This window comes from Miniopterus schreibersii, assembly GCF_964146895.1.
Source record: "Miniopterus schreibersii genome assembly, chromosome: 5".
NCBI lineage: Eukaryota > Metazoa > Chordata > Mammalia > Chiroptera > Miniopteridae > Miniopterus > Miniopterus schreibersii.
Window position 1 is genome coordinate 90,390,444 of NC_138106.1, and position 13,984 is coordinate 90,404,427.

The 13,984-nt window shown below is 52.6% G+C and overlaps 1 protein-coding gene across 7 annotated transcripts in view; it reads left to right on the forward strand.

The window, feature by feature from the left end:
- IQSEC1 (IQ motif and Sec7 domain ArfGEF 1) overlaps positions 1–13,984 on the forward strand; it is a gene marked incomplete at its 5' end in the record, with an annotated part of 201,931 nt that overhangs the window by 38,555 nt on the left and 149,392 nt on the right. For 5 of the 7 annotated variants that reach the window (XM_081138970.1, XM_081138977.1, XM_081138976.1 and 2 more), the window contains one exon: positions 800–951. The exons of the other annotated variants lie outside the window; for them this stretch is intronic. In XM_081138970.1, the coding sequence (XP_080995096.1) occupies positions 875–951 (77 nt within the window). Of the gene's footprint in view, positions 1–799; positions 952–13,984 lie in introns of those variants that run through there. 7 annotated transcript variants of the gene reach the window in all.

The window sequence follows — 13,984 nt, forward strand, 5'->3', positions numbered from 1 at the left end:
GGCCCAGTGGTCCTGCTCCGTCAGCTGTGACTGCAAATCCCAGGCCCACCGAGCCACCCCTTCTGCCTGGGGTTCCTCTGTCCTGCCTGACAAGGCCCCGCCGCCCAGGGCCTCACCCGCAGCTCCCTCCCTCCTCCCCAGCTGCAGGAGTCGCCTCCGAGGAGCCAATGAGCTGCTGTCATCAAGGTTCCATTTTAGATTCTGTCAGCGTGTCCGGTCACCCAGGCAACAGCGCAGGGCCTCCATCTCGGCTGCCTGCGGAGCCCAGCCGCTCCCACCCCGCCCTGCGCCCTGTGGCTGTGTAGTGAGTTCTTTCTCATGCAGGCCAGACAGGGATTCCATCAAGCGTAATTAGCAAACACGGCTATGTTTTCTGCCATCTCGCCCCCTCCCTGCCTGCCTGCCCCCCTGCTGGATCTTTCTGGCCTCAGCCCCTCCAGGCCAGGCAGACTGGTGTGGCTGCCAGGAGCTCCAGGGCCGGGTTGGAAGAAGGGACTTGCAGAGCTACTGTCAGGAGCCCCAGCATCCAGCCCCCAGCGTGATGGGCTGAGGACCTCCACAACTTGCCACAGCCAGGGTTGCCTTGGTTTGCCCCAGAAATCCCCAGGAGAGCCCCAAGAAGCATCCGCCTCCAGAGACAGCAGCAATCTGAGCGCACGGGCGAGCCGCACCGGAGCTGCTGGGCTTTGTGCACGCGACTCTGCTGCTCTTTGTATTGGAGGCTTGTGCTTAGGAGCCCGCAGGGGAGGGCTGGGCCATGTGAGTGGAGCCGCCCCGGTAGGGACCTAGGCAGAGGGGAGAGGCTAGTCCCCCAACTCCCACCAGTCCCTCAGTGTCAGTGGAGGCACCGCAGGCTGGAGACCGAAAGGTGAAAATGCTCAAGTTCAAGGCCTTTTGCCTGGATTACTGGCCATTTCTGTGCCTGCAGCCACTGCATGGAATCTACAGAAGGTATGTAGACCCTCAGGGAAGACCTCTGCTTCTAGGGCCACAGGGCTGCAAGGGAGAGCTCTCCCAGAGCCCGCGGCTGCCGAACCTCCTCATGTGGGCACAGGGTCCCTGCAGCTGGCCAAGAATGGTGGCAGCTTTGCTGCAGGTCACTTTGCAACTCTGCTTAATTGTACCCTCCTCTCTCTCCAGCCCTGAATTGGTAGGATTTCTGCAGAGAAGTGGTCACCTTAGTGCTCTGTGGCCAAGTGCTGAGTTTCATTGTTCCTTGCTTCTGGGATGGGCCCTGAGTGATTTGCTTCCCAGTAGGTCTGGCTCCGCAGGAGGGCAGCCCTGTGGGGCCAGAGGTCCCTGCCGGGCCTCACCGCAGTGGGCAGCTCCTGGGACTAATGGGTTTGGCGGCACCCCAAGCAGGGATTTGAGACTCATTTGGGGAGGCAGAAGAGGGGGGATACCTGGCCTGAAGGTTAGGAGACCAGAGTTCAAGTCCTTCCTCTTTCTGTATGACTTTGGACAGGTCACTTTCCCTGTCTTTACCCCACTGTCCCCATCTGTAAGGATTTGAGCCTGGTGATGGTAGGAGCCTTTGGGGAAAGACATGGGCTCAGACACCACCCCCGGACATTAAGAAATGTTGACAGTATCTCCCGTGGATGCACTCTCTACATGTACGCACCTTGGCCGTGACGCCAGTGCCCGGGCCATCCGGAAGGGAGTCCTGGAGCCGTGCACACCGTGGCCATGCTGCTCTCGAGGGTCTGTAATGAGAGGGCTTGGAGGTGGGAGTTGGGATACCAGCTTCCTTTTCCTGATTCATGGCTGTTAGCATTTGAGCAGATATGGGAGAGTTTGGGGAGCCTCTCTCTTCTCTTCCAGTGGCTCTTTCTGAAGTGCACAGGCATGAGGGTCTCGGAGTAGCCTCAGAAAGGAAGTTCCCCCTCCTGGGTGGGTGCCAGGGAGAGAGGCCATCCTGCATCTCCAATTAGCACCAGCACATCCGAGCAGGGATCAGGTGACCAGCCCTTTACTGTTTATTCTTATAGCCCCAGAGCACTTGGGATATCCTGGCTGCTATCGAGTGTCTGCTGGGAATGAGGCATTTTACCCTATTGTTAATCCTGACCACAAAAGAGGCATGAGCCCCCACCTGCAGGTGAGTGGAGTGAGACTCAGGGTAGGCAGCCGAGTCAGTGTGGCCACAGGATTTGGACTTGGCTCTCTCTTGGTCCCAGATGGAGTCTCTCTTGAGGGCTTCTCGGCCTCAAGGTCCTGGGGCACAGCCCCCTCCACAGCAGCTCCGCTGCATGAGGCACAAGTTGTGGTCAGAACCTTGACAGAGGAGTGGGACAAGATGTCGGGGCTTCATGGAGGAGGTGACAGCTTAGCCAGTGGTGAAGCATCTGGAGGAGTTGGCTGGGCCCAGAGGGGAAAACCCGAGGTTTTCAAAGGGCAAATGCCTTTAGGTGGTACTGAGAGGCCAGGCATGGAGTTAGGAGGAGCCCTGGAGACTGGAGTCCAGGACTAGGGGCAGGGCTTTGTGCTGTGCTTTGGGGACCCCATGAAGGAAGGACCTTGGGGAAGGAGTGGCAAGTTTAGAGTCACCTCTGGGAATCCCATAGTCCCAGGTAAGAGCCCTGGCGCAGCCTCTAGAGGGAATCAGTGGAACTCCCATTGGCTCCACCTACTCTGGGAGGTTCTTACTCAGAGCAGGTGGTCTTCTCTCAAGGAGCCCAGCCTACAAGGGGAAAGAGAACCTCTGAGTTGTGAAAGTTAAGGATGGGGGATAAACAGATGTGGCACAAAGATATCAACAGCATGAGGGAGGCCATCTGGGAGAAGTCAGGAAAGGCTTCCTGCAGGTGGTGTCAGCTGATCTGGCTGATCTGGGCCTAGATGTAGGAGTGGGATTTTTCCAGACAGGGAAGGACTCTGTAGGCAAAGAGCATGGCATGAACAAATGTGTGGAGGTGGGAATGGAGTCAGGCATGGTTTAGAAATGGTCAGAGGTGAGGCTGAGGGGTGAGACTGGAAAGGCAAGGGGTGGGCAAGGATAATACTGAGGCTCACTGAGCACCTGCTACGTGTGAGACACCATCTGGGCCCTGTCTCTGCACCAACCCCAAGAAGTGGGGGTTGAAATTATCCCATTTTCCAGGGGAAGAAACTGAGGCACAGCAGAGAGAAGTAGCTTGCTCAAAGTAGCATGTCCTATGAGTGGGACCACTGGGATTGCACCAGGTAGTCCAGCTGCAGAGGCCCTATGCTGCCAGCTGAGGCGCTTCAGCAGTGTGCCCAGCACATCAGACTCTGAGACAGTCCTCTTTTCATCAGCTAGTGCCCATAAATCATGTGACATGTCAGTCAGGTGGGTGAAAACTCTGGTTTTATGGCCAAACCTCATCCTGGCAGGGAGCTCAGAATGTCACTTTTTCTCCAAGCATCCCACGGCTCCCCTGTACAATGGGAGGGGTGTGAGCCCTCCCAGGGCTCTATGGGATTAACAGGAGCATTGCCAGGAAAGCATTTAATGCACCACATTTGGATTGGTGACTGTCCTTGTACAAACAGATCTAACCCCAGGAAGGCTTTGGCTTTTTTCCTGATGCCATATTGCGCTGTTTAAAATAGCAACCTGAGCCTGGCTGGGCGTGGCGCAGAGGTTGAGCGTTGACCTAGGATCCAGGCAATCAGGGTTCGATTCCCGGTCAGGGCACATGCCCAGGTTGCGGGCTCAATCCCCAGTCGGGGGCGTGCAGGAGGCAGCCGATCAAAGACTCTCTCATCATTGATGTTTCTCTCTCTCTCCCTCTCCTTTCCTCACTCTGAAATCAATAAAGATATATTAAAAAAATAAATAAGTAAAATAAAATAAAATAGCAACCTGAGCCCTGGCTGGTGTGTTCAGTGGTTAGAGTGTCAGCCAGCACCCTGCAGGGTCAAGGGTTCAATTCCTGGTCAAGGGCACATACCCGGGTTGCAGGTTAGATCCTTGGCCCCTGTCAGGGCTCGTGCAGGAGACAGCCTGTTGGTGTGTCTCTCTCACATCTATGATTCTTTCCCCCCACCCTCCCTTCCACTCTCTAAAAGTCAATATAAAAGTATCCAGGGTAAGAATTAACCAAAAAAACAAACAGAAAAACAGCGACCTGAAACTTCAATTTGAAAAGAGTATTTTTCAGACAATGCATAATTAACTACCACTTCTAAACACAGGGTGTGCTCAGCTCCCTAGAAGCTGTTAATTATTCTTTATTAGTGATCTTAAATTAATGTAAAATAATCTTTGAGCTCTGCCAGGGGCTGGGGGTGGGGGGTGGAGAAGCAAAGCTGCTGCTTCCAGTTAGAAAATGAGAGAAGTGCTCACTGCGCCTCCGGGGGAAGTGCTCACATCCCCCTGGGGGCGGGGTGACCCTGCAGGCCCCTTAGCTTTGGCTCAGAGGCCATGTGAGAGGGCACAGAACCCTCTCCCAAATTCCCAGAGCCACACAGACTTTAGGTACTCTTGTTAATGAAATAGTTCAGGTGCAAAGAAAATGTCCATTGCCCACTTCAGAAGTAAACTGTTCCCAACATGGACGGCCTCTGTGGAGCCCCTCAGATCCCACTCCGCCTCCCCCCCAAAGGTAACCCTAAGCTGTACCCCTGCCCCCATTCGGTGTGTATATTTCCCACGCACATTTTTATAACTTGGCTAATACAAAAGACTGTTCATGTTTTTGAACTTTAGATACAATGGTATTATAATCTATAACTTGCTTTTTTAAAATTTTCAATTGTGGTAAAAGACTTAACATAAAATTGGCCACTTTAAGCATCTTAAGTGCACAGTTCAGCAGCATGAAGTCTACTCACACTGTTGAGTAACCATCACCACCATCATCTCAGGAACTGTTTTCATCTTATAAAACTGAAACTCTGTCCCCGTCAAACACTAAGCCCCCCCCCGCCCCCGCCCCTGCAATCGCCATTCTAGTTTCTGTCTCTGTGACTTTGCCTCCTCTAGGGACCTCATAAAAATATTTGTCCTGGCCTGCCCGGGCGTGGCTCAGCAGTTGAGCATCAACCTAGGATCCAGGTGATCGGGGTTTGATTCCCCATCAGGGCACATGCCAAGATTATGGGCTCGATCCCCAATTGGGGGCCTGCAGGAGGCAGCTAATTAATGACTCTAATCATTGATGTTTCTATCTCTCTCTCCCTCTCCTTTCCTCTCTCTGAAATCAATAAAGATATATTTAAATATATATGTGTATATATATACATACATATATACATATATACATATACATACATACATATATATGTATATATATTTGTCCTGTTGTGACTAGTTTATTTCATTCAGCACAATGTCCTCCAGGTTCATCCATGGTGTAGCATGTGTCAGGATTTCCTTCCTTTTTTTTTTTTTTTAAATATATCGTTATTGATTACAGAGAGAGGAAAGGAGTGGGAGGAAGAGAGACAGAAACATCAATGATGAGAGTCATTGATCAAGCCCGCAACGGGGCATGTGCCCTGACCGGGCATCGAACCCCGATCGCCTGGATCCTAGGTTGACGTTCAACCGCTGAGCCACGCCCAGCCGGGCAGGATTTCCTTCCTTTTTAAAGCTGAACACTCATTGTGTGGATGGACCATATTTTGTCTGTCCTTCACCCACTGGTGGACATGCCTCTGCCCTTGGCTATGGTGAGCGATTCTGCTGGAACACGGGTGTGTAAATATCTCTTCAAGATGCCAACTTGCTTTTTCCACTTAACATTTTACCAGTGAGATTAATTTGTTGCTATGTGTAGTTCTTATTTGTTCTTTTTTGTTGGTGTATAGTACTCCATTGTACAGTTATGCCCCAATTTAAATACAGTAGCCCCCCTTATCTGTGCGGGGATATGTTCTAAGACACCCCCCGTGGATGCCTGAAACTTAGGATAGTACTGAATCCTGTATATACTGTGATTTTTCCTGTACATACATAACCATGACAAAGTTTTATTTGTAAATTAGGCACCATAAGAGATTAACAATAATAACTAATAATAAAATAGAACAGTTATAACAGTACACTGCAATAATAGTTACGTGAATGGCAGTGGGGCCATTATTAAGTAAAACAAGGGCAACTCGAGCACAAGCACTGAGATAACTCAATGGCTACTCAGTGACTAACGGGCCGGCAGGTGGGGCGTAATACAGTGTCCAGCGTGCCTTTGCTGGACAGAGGAATAACACCTCGCTGGACAGGACAGAGTGGACGGCGGGAGACCTCATCCTGCTACTCAGAATAGTGCTCAACTGAAGACTTATAATTGTTTATTTCTGGTATTTTCCATTTAATATTTTTGGACCATGGGTAACTGAAACCATGAAAAGCAAAGCTGCAAATAAAGGGTATGGTGCCTGATTTATAAACCTGTTCTGCTGCGTATACGCGTCTGGGTGGTTTCCCTTTTCCAGTACTGCAGATGGGGCTCTGGCAGTGAGCATTCTTGCACGTCTCCTGCACACGTGTAGAGTTTCTATAGGGCTTGGACCAGGACATTATGCAAATCCTTCAATGTTATGGGCTTTCCTAAGTTGTTTACCAAAGGGGTGCAGCAGTGTGTGTCCTCACCAGCAGCGGTGAGAGTCCCTGTGTGTCTGTGTGCTTATCTACACTTGGTATTAACACCAGACGATATTTTAATGTATGAAGGAGAGAGAGAGAAAGATGAAGAGGGAACTGTAACTGGGGGGAGACCACTGCAGCTCCGCTCAGCATCAGGCATCCCGAAGCGGAAGGTGAGAAGAGCACTGCTGTTCTCTGGCTCTGCGTAGTTCCAGGTTCTCCCGGGGGGGGGGGGGGGTCACAGGTGATTGTAACCCTGTGCTCCCTTCCCCCATGAGCTGACTTTGAGTCCTCACCTCCGGGCATGCTCCGTGTGTCTGTCTGGTTTCGGCTGTAGGACTAGCTCAGATTGTATCAGTGGTCAGCTTATTTCCTGTTGGGCAACTTTCACAGACCACTTCTGTTGGAAATGACCGAGGCCAGGCGTATCGGCAACGCAGTGTGGAAAGCTCAGCATGAGCAGAGCTCCCCAGACACAGCCACAGTACGCGGACGCCGCAGACCCGCAGCTCGGGGGGCCGGACAGGCAGAGGTTCCAGGGTTGGTTGGAGGCTGCAAGGGTCCCTCAGGCACAGCAGCGCCCAGGCCTCAGCTCTCAGCTGGGAGTGCGGCCTGGCTCGACAGTGGGCCCCCGGGACAGCGCGGACTCCGAGGTCAGGCTGACTGGGGATCCAGCCAGGCTCATCCCTTTGGTAACAGTTGCTGTTATTACTCACTTTCGTTGAATGTTCTTATGTGCTAAATGCTTTGCATGTGGTGTCTCCGTTAATCCTCACAGCAGTTTTATGGAATAGGCACTGTTATTTCCCCCATATTTCAGACATGGAAACAGAGGCCCAGAGAGGGTCAGTGGCCTGCCTAAGGTCACAGAGGTGCATGTGGTGAGTCCCATCCTGGTGACCAACTGCACTAAGCAGCGCTGCCTCGTGCGTCACCCACACGATGTGACACCTGGCTCTGTGTAGCTGCTGCACTGCTGTGGGGGGAACAAGCGTAGCAGCTTAACACAGCGACGGTGCTCGTCCTTCCTGTGGGCCTCCAGCCTGAGCGGGGCCTGTTCCCCTCAGTATCAGGCAGGGCTGCTTCGCCCTCTCCCCCCTCCCACTCACCTTGCAGTGGCTACCGCCTGTCCGGTGAGACACCGCCACCTCCCCGTGGCCGGGCCTCCTCGAAGTGTGGTGGCTGGGTTCCTGGAGCAAGCACAGAGCAGAGTGGGAGTCACGTCGCTGCTCATGACCAGACCTCAGCGGTCATAGCCTCGCTTCCACTGCATTCTGCCCCTGGGCATCAGGAAGTCCTTCCCACGACAAAGGGCAAGTGCCCTGGGCCCAGCGGCTCTCAGGAATGGAAGGGCTCGTAGGCCCCGCAGGACAGGGGATGCACTGTGGTCTCCTCGGGAAATAGTCTGCTACAGTGACATCCAGATCATTGCTCCACTCTGACCCTTACGTTCTGAGCGGAAGTGGGCTTAGGAAAAGCACCTAATGGGCACAAGGGCACCGGGGGCACAGTTGGCACTCGATAAATGGTAGTTTTTTTTATTAATGAAGTAAGTTCAAAGAAAGTGTGGTTATTATTAGAGAGAGAGAGAGAGAGACCATTTCCTAGGAAAGCTAAAGAGGATTCTTGTCAAGCTGAGATGGGTCCTGAGGGGTCAGGAGGGTTTCCCATGAAATGGGGAAGGCAATGCTCTTGGCAGAAAAGGCATGAAAACGATGTGAGGATGGGAGAGCTGTGAGTACTGTGTCCAGCAGTGTGGGGTGAGTAACAAATCACCTGTGGCCAGCTAGAGGGAAAGGGAGTTTCCTTCACCACTCTCGGGCTTCAGAGGCTCAGCAGTGGACCCGAGCCTTGCGCAGGCCGCAGCTAACGCAGTCTGTGGACCCAGGGAGCCCACAGCTGCATGCCTCCACTCAGGATGCAAAGTCTCAGAGGAGAGCCTGTTTGGTTGAGCTTGGCTCCCGTCCTGCCCCCTAACTATGCTGGGAGGTCAGGGGAAGCGTCTGTAGGAAGTAGGCCCAGGAACCCCTTGGCTTCTGCCCAAAACACAAGCCCCGGCGTTTCCGCCACCAGCGCTGCACTCTTCGTGGGAGAGGCCATTCTTGCAGCAACACGAGAGGGCTTTTAGGAGGGAGTCTGCATGCTGGGCAGTGCAGAGGCCTGTGTCCCCTGCAAGCACACTCTCCTTGTTCAGGCACTCTGCAAACCAGAGTGTGGTGTGGGTGAGATATATGCAAAAGGCTCAGTTTGACCAAGTTGTTATGGGTCTTGAGAATTGTCTTCAGCAGAATTATTAGTGAAAGTTTAAGAATCAAGCAGCCAGAGCCAAATCAAGCCCAAGTATATAGAGAGAGGAGTGAGTGTGCTTGAGGGGACAAGGCTGCCGCTGCTGACTCGGCGTGTCCCTGCCGGTGCACCTGGAGAGTGGCTAAAGCCGGTGCGGCAAGTGTGGGCTCCAGTCTCCCACGTATGACCTCTTCTCTCCCGACAGCCTTCTGTGTCTTAGCAAGATCCCTGTGGTGGCCAAAGGGTGGGTATTAGAGGGGGAATGGGTGTTAAGACCATGAAGATTTTATTCAGGAGAATATTCTTTCTGGGACAAGACCTTCCTGCCTTCCGTGATTGTCAAGCTTGCATGTGAGGCTAATCCACACCGAGTGGCTGTCTGCACCTCAGCCAGATGTTGGCAGTGGGTGGATGGGCCAGCCTGCCTGGGAGGGACATGCCACTCTGATGAGCTCCAAATGCCCAGCCAATCGGAGGAGGGAAGAGCTGGGCCCGAGTGCTCGCAGGCTGAGTCCCTTCTCTGGCTACGGGGTGAGAAATCATACTTTGACGTTCTAACCCCCAGTACCTCAGAATGGGACTGTATTTGGAGATAGGGCTTTTAAAGAGGCAGTTAAGGTGAAATGAGGTCACTGGGTTGGCCGTATTCCATATAACTGCTGTCCTTATAAGAGGAGGAGTTTGGGGTGCAAGCACACATGGGGGGAGCCCAGTCTGAATGTTAAGTTTGTATGTCAGCTTGACTGGGCCAGGGATGCCCAGCTACTTGGCAAACATTATTCTGGGTGTGAGAGTCTGGGTGTCTGGGTGAGATCAGCATTTAAGTTGGTAGACTGAGCAGAGCAAATGCAGCCCCCCGTCACGCGTGGGGCCTCACCCAAGGGTGAAGCTCTGAGCAGAACAAAAGGGCTAGATACAGGCCTGTCACCCGCCTGGGGCCGTGGAGCTGGGATAGCCGCGTTTTCCTGCTTCGGGCTCAAGTGGAGACATGAGCTATGCTGGGTCTGCAGCCGCTGCTGTGTGGACTGAGCACCCTCGGCTCTCCCAAAAGTTCTGGAGTCGAGGCCTCCGCAGGCCGTCTGAAGATCTGGGACGGCCGACCACCACAGTCACGCGAGCCAGTTCTTAAATACATACATGCATATGTGCATGTCCGTGTACACGCATGTGCATCCTGTTCTTTCTCTCGAGGATCCTGACTAACATGCCATGTGTGGACATGGTGAAAAGACGGCTGTCAACACGCCTGGAAAGAGGCCTCCGAAGGAGATGCCCTGGAGACGCCCTGGCCTCAGTCTTCCAGCCTCCAGAACTAGGAAAAAGTTTTTCCTGTTGTTTAAACTGCCCAGCCTGTGGTACCTCATTTTGTCAGCCGAGCGAAGCACCATCGGACCTGCTCCCCCTGTGAGGCGGAGCCGGGATCCGCTCTCAGGCTCGCCTGCTCCTTCTGCGTGCACTCGGCAGAGCCGCTGTGTCTGGGTGTGGTGGTCAGGACTGGGATTAGGGTGCAGCGAGCGAGGCACCAAACGGAATGTCAGAGCTGTGCATAAGACAGGCTGCGGTCTGATTGCAGCCCTGCGTTACTGTGCAACAGGAACAGGTATTTCCAAAGGGGCTGCAGTTCCCCAGCCCTGCAGGGTGCACTGACGAGGACTGACAGTGACGTGCAGAGGCATTGGGCAATGTGAGGCAGTAGATACTACCTTAAAGCTACATTAACTCTTTCACTTGGTTCAAAATACAGGAAGCTATTTTGGTAAGTTTATAGGGTGCACGTTTTTCCGTTTGCATGAGGCTCCAATTCGGCTTTGCACAGGGCTGCTGCTGCCCTGACTGGCCTGGCCAGATGCTGCATGTCCACTTCCAAAGGGCCAGGTGAGGTCTTCTGGGCAGGCCATCCTGAGAGTGCATGTTTCCTCTGTATGTCTGTAAAGGAGGCTTAGGAATCTGGGATTGTTTCTCCACAGAGGACACCAGTAGGTAACTGAATGAGCTGTAAATGTCCCAACTTTGAAACTCATACTGTGTCTGTGTAAGAGAATGTCCTTGTTTTTAGGAAACATACTCCGAGGTAGCAGGGGCTTGAGGCGGGCACCTTACCTTCAAACAATTTCTTAAAAAGTGTGTGTGAGTGTGTGTGTATGAGTGTGTGTGTGAGCATGTGTGAGCGTGTGTGAGCGTGTTTGTGTGTGTGAGTGCGTGCGTGTGTGAGTGTGTGTGTGTGTGTGTGTGTGAGTGTGTGTGTGTGTGTGTGAGTGTGTGCATAGAAAGAGTATGATAAAGCAAATGAGATGCCCTGGGACCGTGGGGAATGCGGTCAAGACTATACAAAAATTCTTTGTATTCTTCTTGCAACTTTTCTGTAAGTGTGGACTTACTAAGTTAAAAAAAGAGCCTGGAGCTGCTGAGGGCTGGTTGCATGTGCTCAGGCTCTCGTGTATTCCTGGGGCCTCTGCCCCAGATAGCCCCTCTGCCACCTTCTCAGTCCTTCAGGTCTCAGCTCAAATGTCACCTTCTGAGAGAGGTCCTCCCTGATCCCCTTGGATTCAATAGGACCACTGTCCTCTAGTTGTCACCTTTCATGGTCCCCAGTTTGTTTTATCACCCTCATGACTCCAAAATTATCTCATTTGTTTGCTTAGCTTTTGCGCCCTCCGTCCCTGGCCTCCAGATGCTGGCTCTAGGGGACTTTGTTGGTTCACCCCTGCCCTCTCATCCCCCATGCCTGATACACAGCAGGTGCCCAGTAAGTATCTATGAACAAGGGAGAGTTTCAGCGGTCAGAAAACCTTGAATCTGTCCTTCCAGGTTTCCCCCCACAGACTTGCCATGTGACCTGGGACAGTGCCTGCCCCACTCTGGGTCTCAGTTTCTTCCTCTGAACCCCAGCTCTAAAGCTTTTGGATTGTGTGATGCGGAAAGCTCAAGCTGTTGGAGATTCTCAGAGTGCCCTGTGGAGCCCCTGTGCTGCAGGGTCCACCAGCTGGGTGGATCTGCCCCCAGGGTTGTCACTGCTTCCTCCTGGCAGAGGGAAAGCAGAAGGTGAGACGATGTGTTTCGTGGGCGTTACCTGCAGTGTCCCATACAGGTGGGCCCACAATGAGAGGAAGTTCATGGTCTCTCCCAGACCTTCTTAGGAACAAAGATAGGGCAGGTTTTAAGCCCAGCACCTTTGGCAGGAAACAGTATCTGCTTGAAATTGAGTAACATTGTCTTGTTTTCATGGTAACCTTCTACTTCCAGCAAGTGATACTAGTTTTCCATTTGGGAGACTGATATAAAGTTTCCTTTTAAAACAAATGTGTTCAGAGGTGAATGCCAGCTAATTTGGTATTTTGTGCATTGTGTTAACTTTATTGTTGTAAATTTGAAACACAATTGGAAGCAGAGAGAATGGCTCCTCAGGGCCCCACCATGAATCACCCCCTGGCGTGTCATCTTTCTTCCACCCACTCCACAATATTTTTCATGTTCAGCTTTCCCAGATGGTCTCCAAAAATGTCTTTTTACAGTTTGTTCAAACCAGGATCTTAATGGGACCCACACACTGCATGTGTGTCTTAAGTCTCCTTTTATCTAGAAGTCCCTTCTTTTTCATCCTTGCTGTTTATTTGTTGAAGAAACCAGGCCATTTGCCTTTAGCACATCCCACATTCAGTTTGGGGCTGGTCATCTCTCTCAGTGGGGTCATTTAACTTGTGCCTGTGTCTCCTAAAATCCCTGTTAACTAAGAGTTAGATCAGGGAATTTGCTTAGACTTGGACCAATTTTTTAAGTCAGTCGATTTCAATAGAAAATACTAAATAGTATTAAATTAAATAGTAGGGTGTCCACAGAGAGAGTCTGTGCCATAAAGGTGGGGTGAGGATGAGCTTGGCCTCCTACTGGCGTGAGACAAGTGTTGGTGGCCTCCTAGCCTGAGACAAGAGGGCAGAACTCAGCCGCCCAGGAGGCTAGGAGCCAAGAAGTGGCCCCACAGGACCCAATAATCTGGACATGTGCCTCCATTTTCCCATCTGGAAAATGGCATCCTGCACACTCATCAAAGGCTAGCACTACTTAAGAAGCAGAAGATTAAGGGTTTCAATGTTCGGGCCACTTGGTATGTTTCAAGTGTGCACCTTTCTCCTGGGCCTGCTCCAAGCACCTCTGGACTCTGCAGATATAAATGGCAGTGATTCATTTTGTTCTCAGTCCAAAGCAGGAGAGAGAGCTCGGGGTTTGGAGTCAGACAGGCAGAGCTGGGTTTTGAGATCACCCTGGCAAGGTGTTAATTTGTAAGAGAAGGTAGTGAGGGCCACCGCTGCCCAGGGTCGCTGTGGAGGCTCATCTGGGGAACGTGTGCCAAGACCTGAGCTGCGAGGAACATGTTCCCCACCTTCCATGGGCTCCAGCAGTGAAGGGGCCAGACCCGGATGCAGGCAGTGCGCAGGCAGGGGGAGAAATGCTACAGCCCAGGCTCGAGGAATGGGGAGGGTGTGGGGTGGAAAGAGAGGGAGCCAGGGGAAGCTTGTCACCCAAAGAAATTCTCTGCTTCCTTTGTCTTCATAGCGCAGGTTACTACCGAAAGACATTTTTGTAGATGTGCTCACTTGGTGCTTGTCCCACCAGAATGTCAGCCCTCCCAGTGCCACTGCCTTCCTCACCAAGTCCTCACGTGGTGCCCGACACACAGGGAGGCCTCAGTGTCTCTTGAATGGATGAAGGAACAACAAAGGATACTGGGCTTCTCAGACGGAGGGCCTTGGAGTTGTCCTCCAAGGGAGGTGCCCTTGGTCGGTGGGGGCACCAGGCTCCCTGGGAGAGTGAGTGCAGAGCCCGCCGTTTGGGGCTTCATCGGGCAGAGGTGCATGGGTGGCTGGGTGGGGATTCAGGGAGCTCGCAGGGGAAGGTTTAGTGCCTGGGCTGGGAACACTGGGGAGGCCTTCCCAGCCCAGGCCTGAGGGCGAGGAGGGACCGGTTACGTAAATGCAGAAGGAGTGAGCGTGTGTGCAAAGGGCTGCCCACCAGGTGCTGTGGCCCAGAGGGCCCAGGAGAGCAGGAGGTTGGGGCACTGGAGCCTAGTTATGTGTCCGTGGCCCAGGGCAGAGTGGAGAATCAATCTGCAGGGCACGTGGAGAGAAGCTGGGCCAGATGCACAGA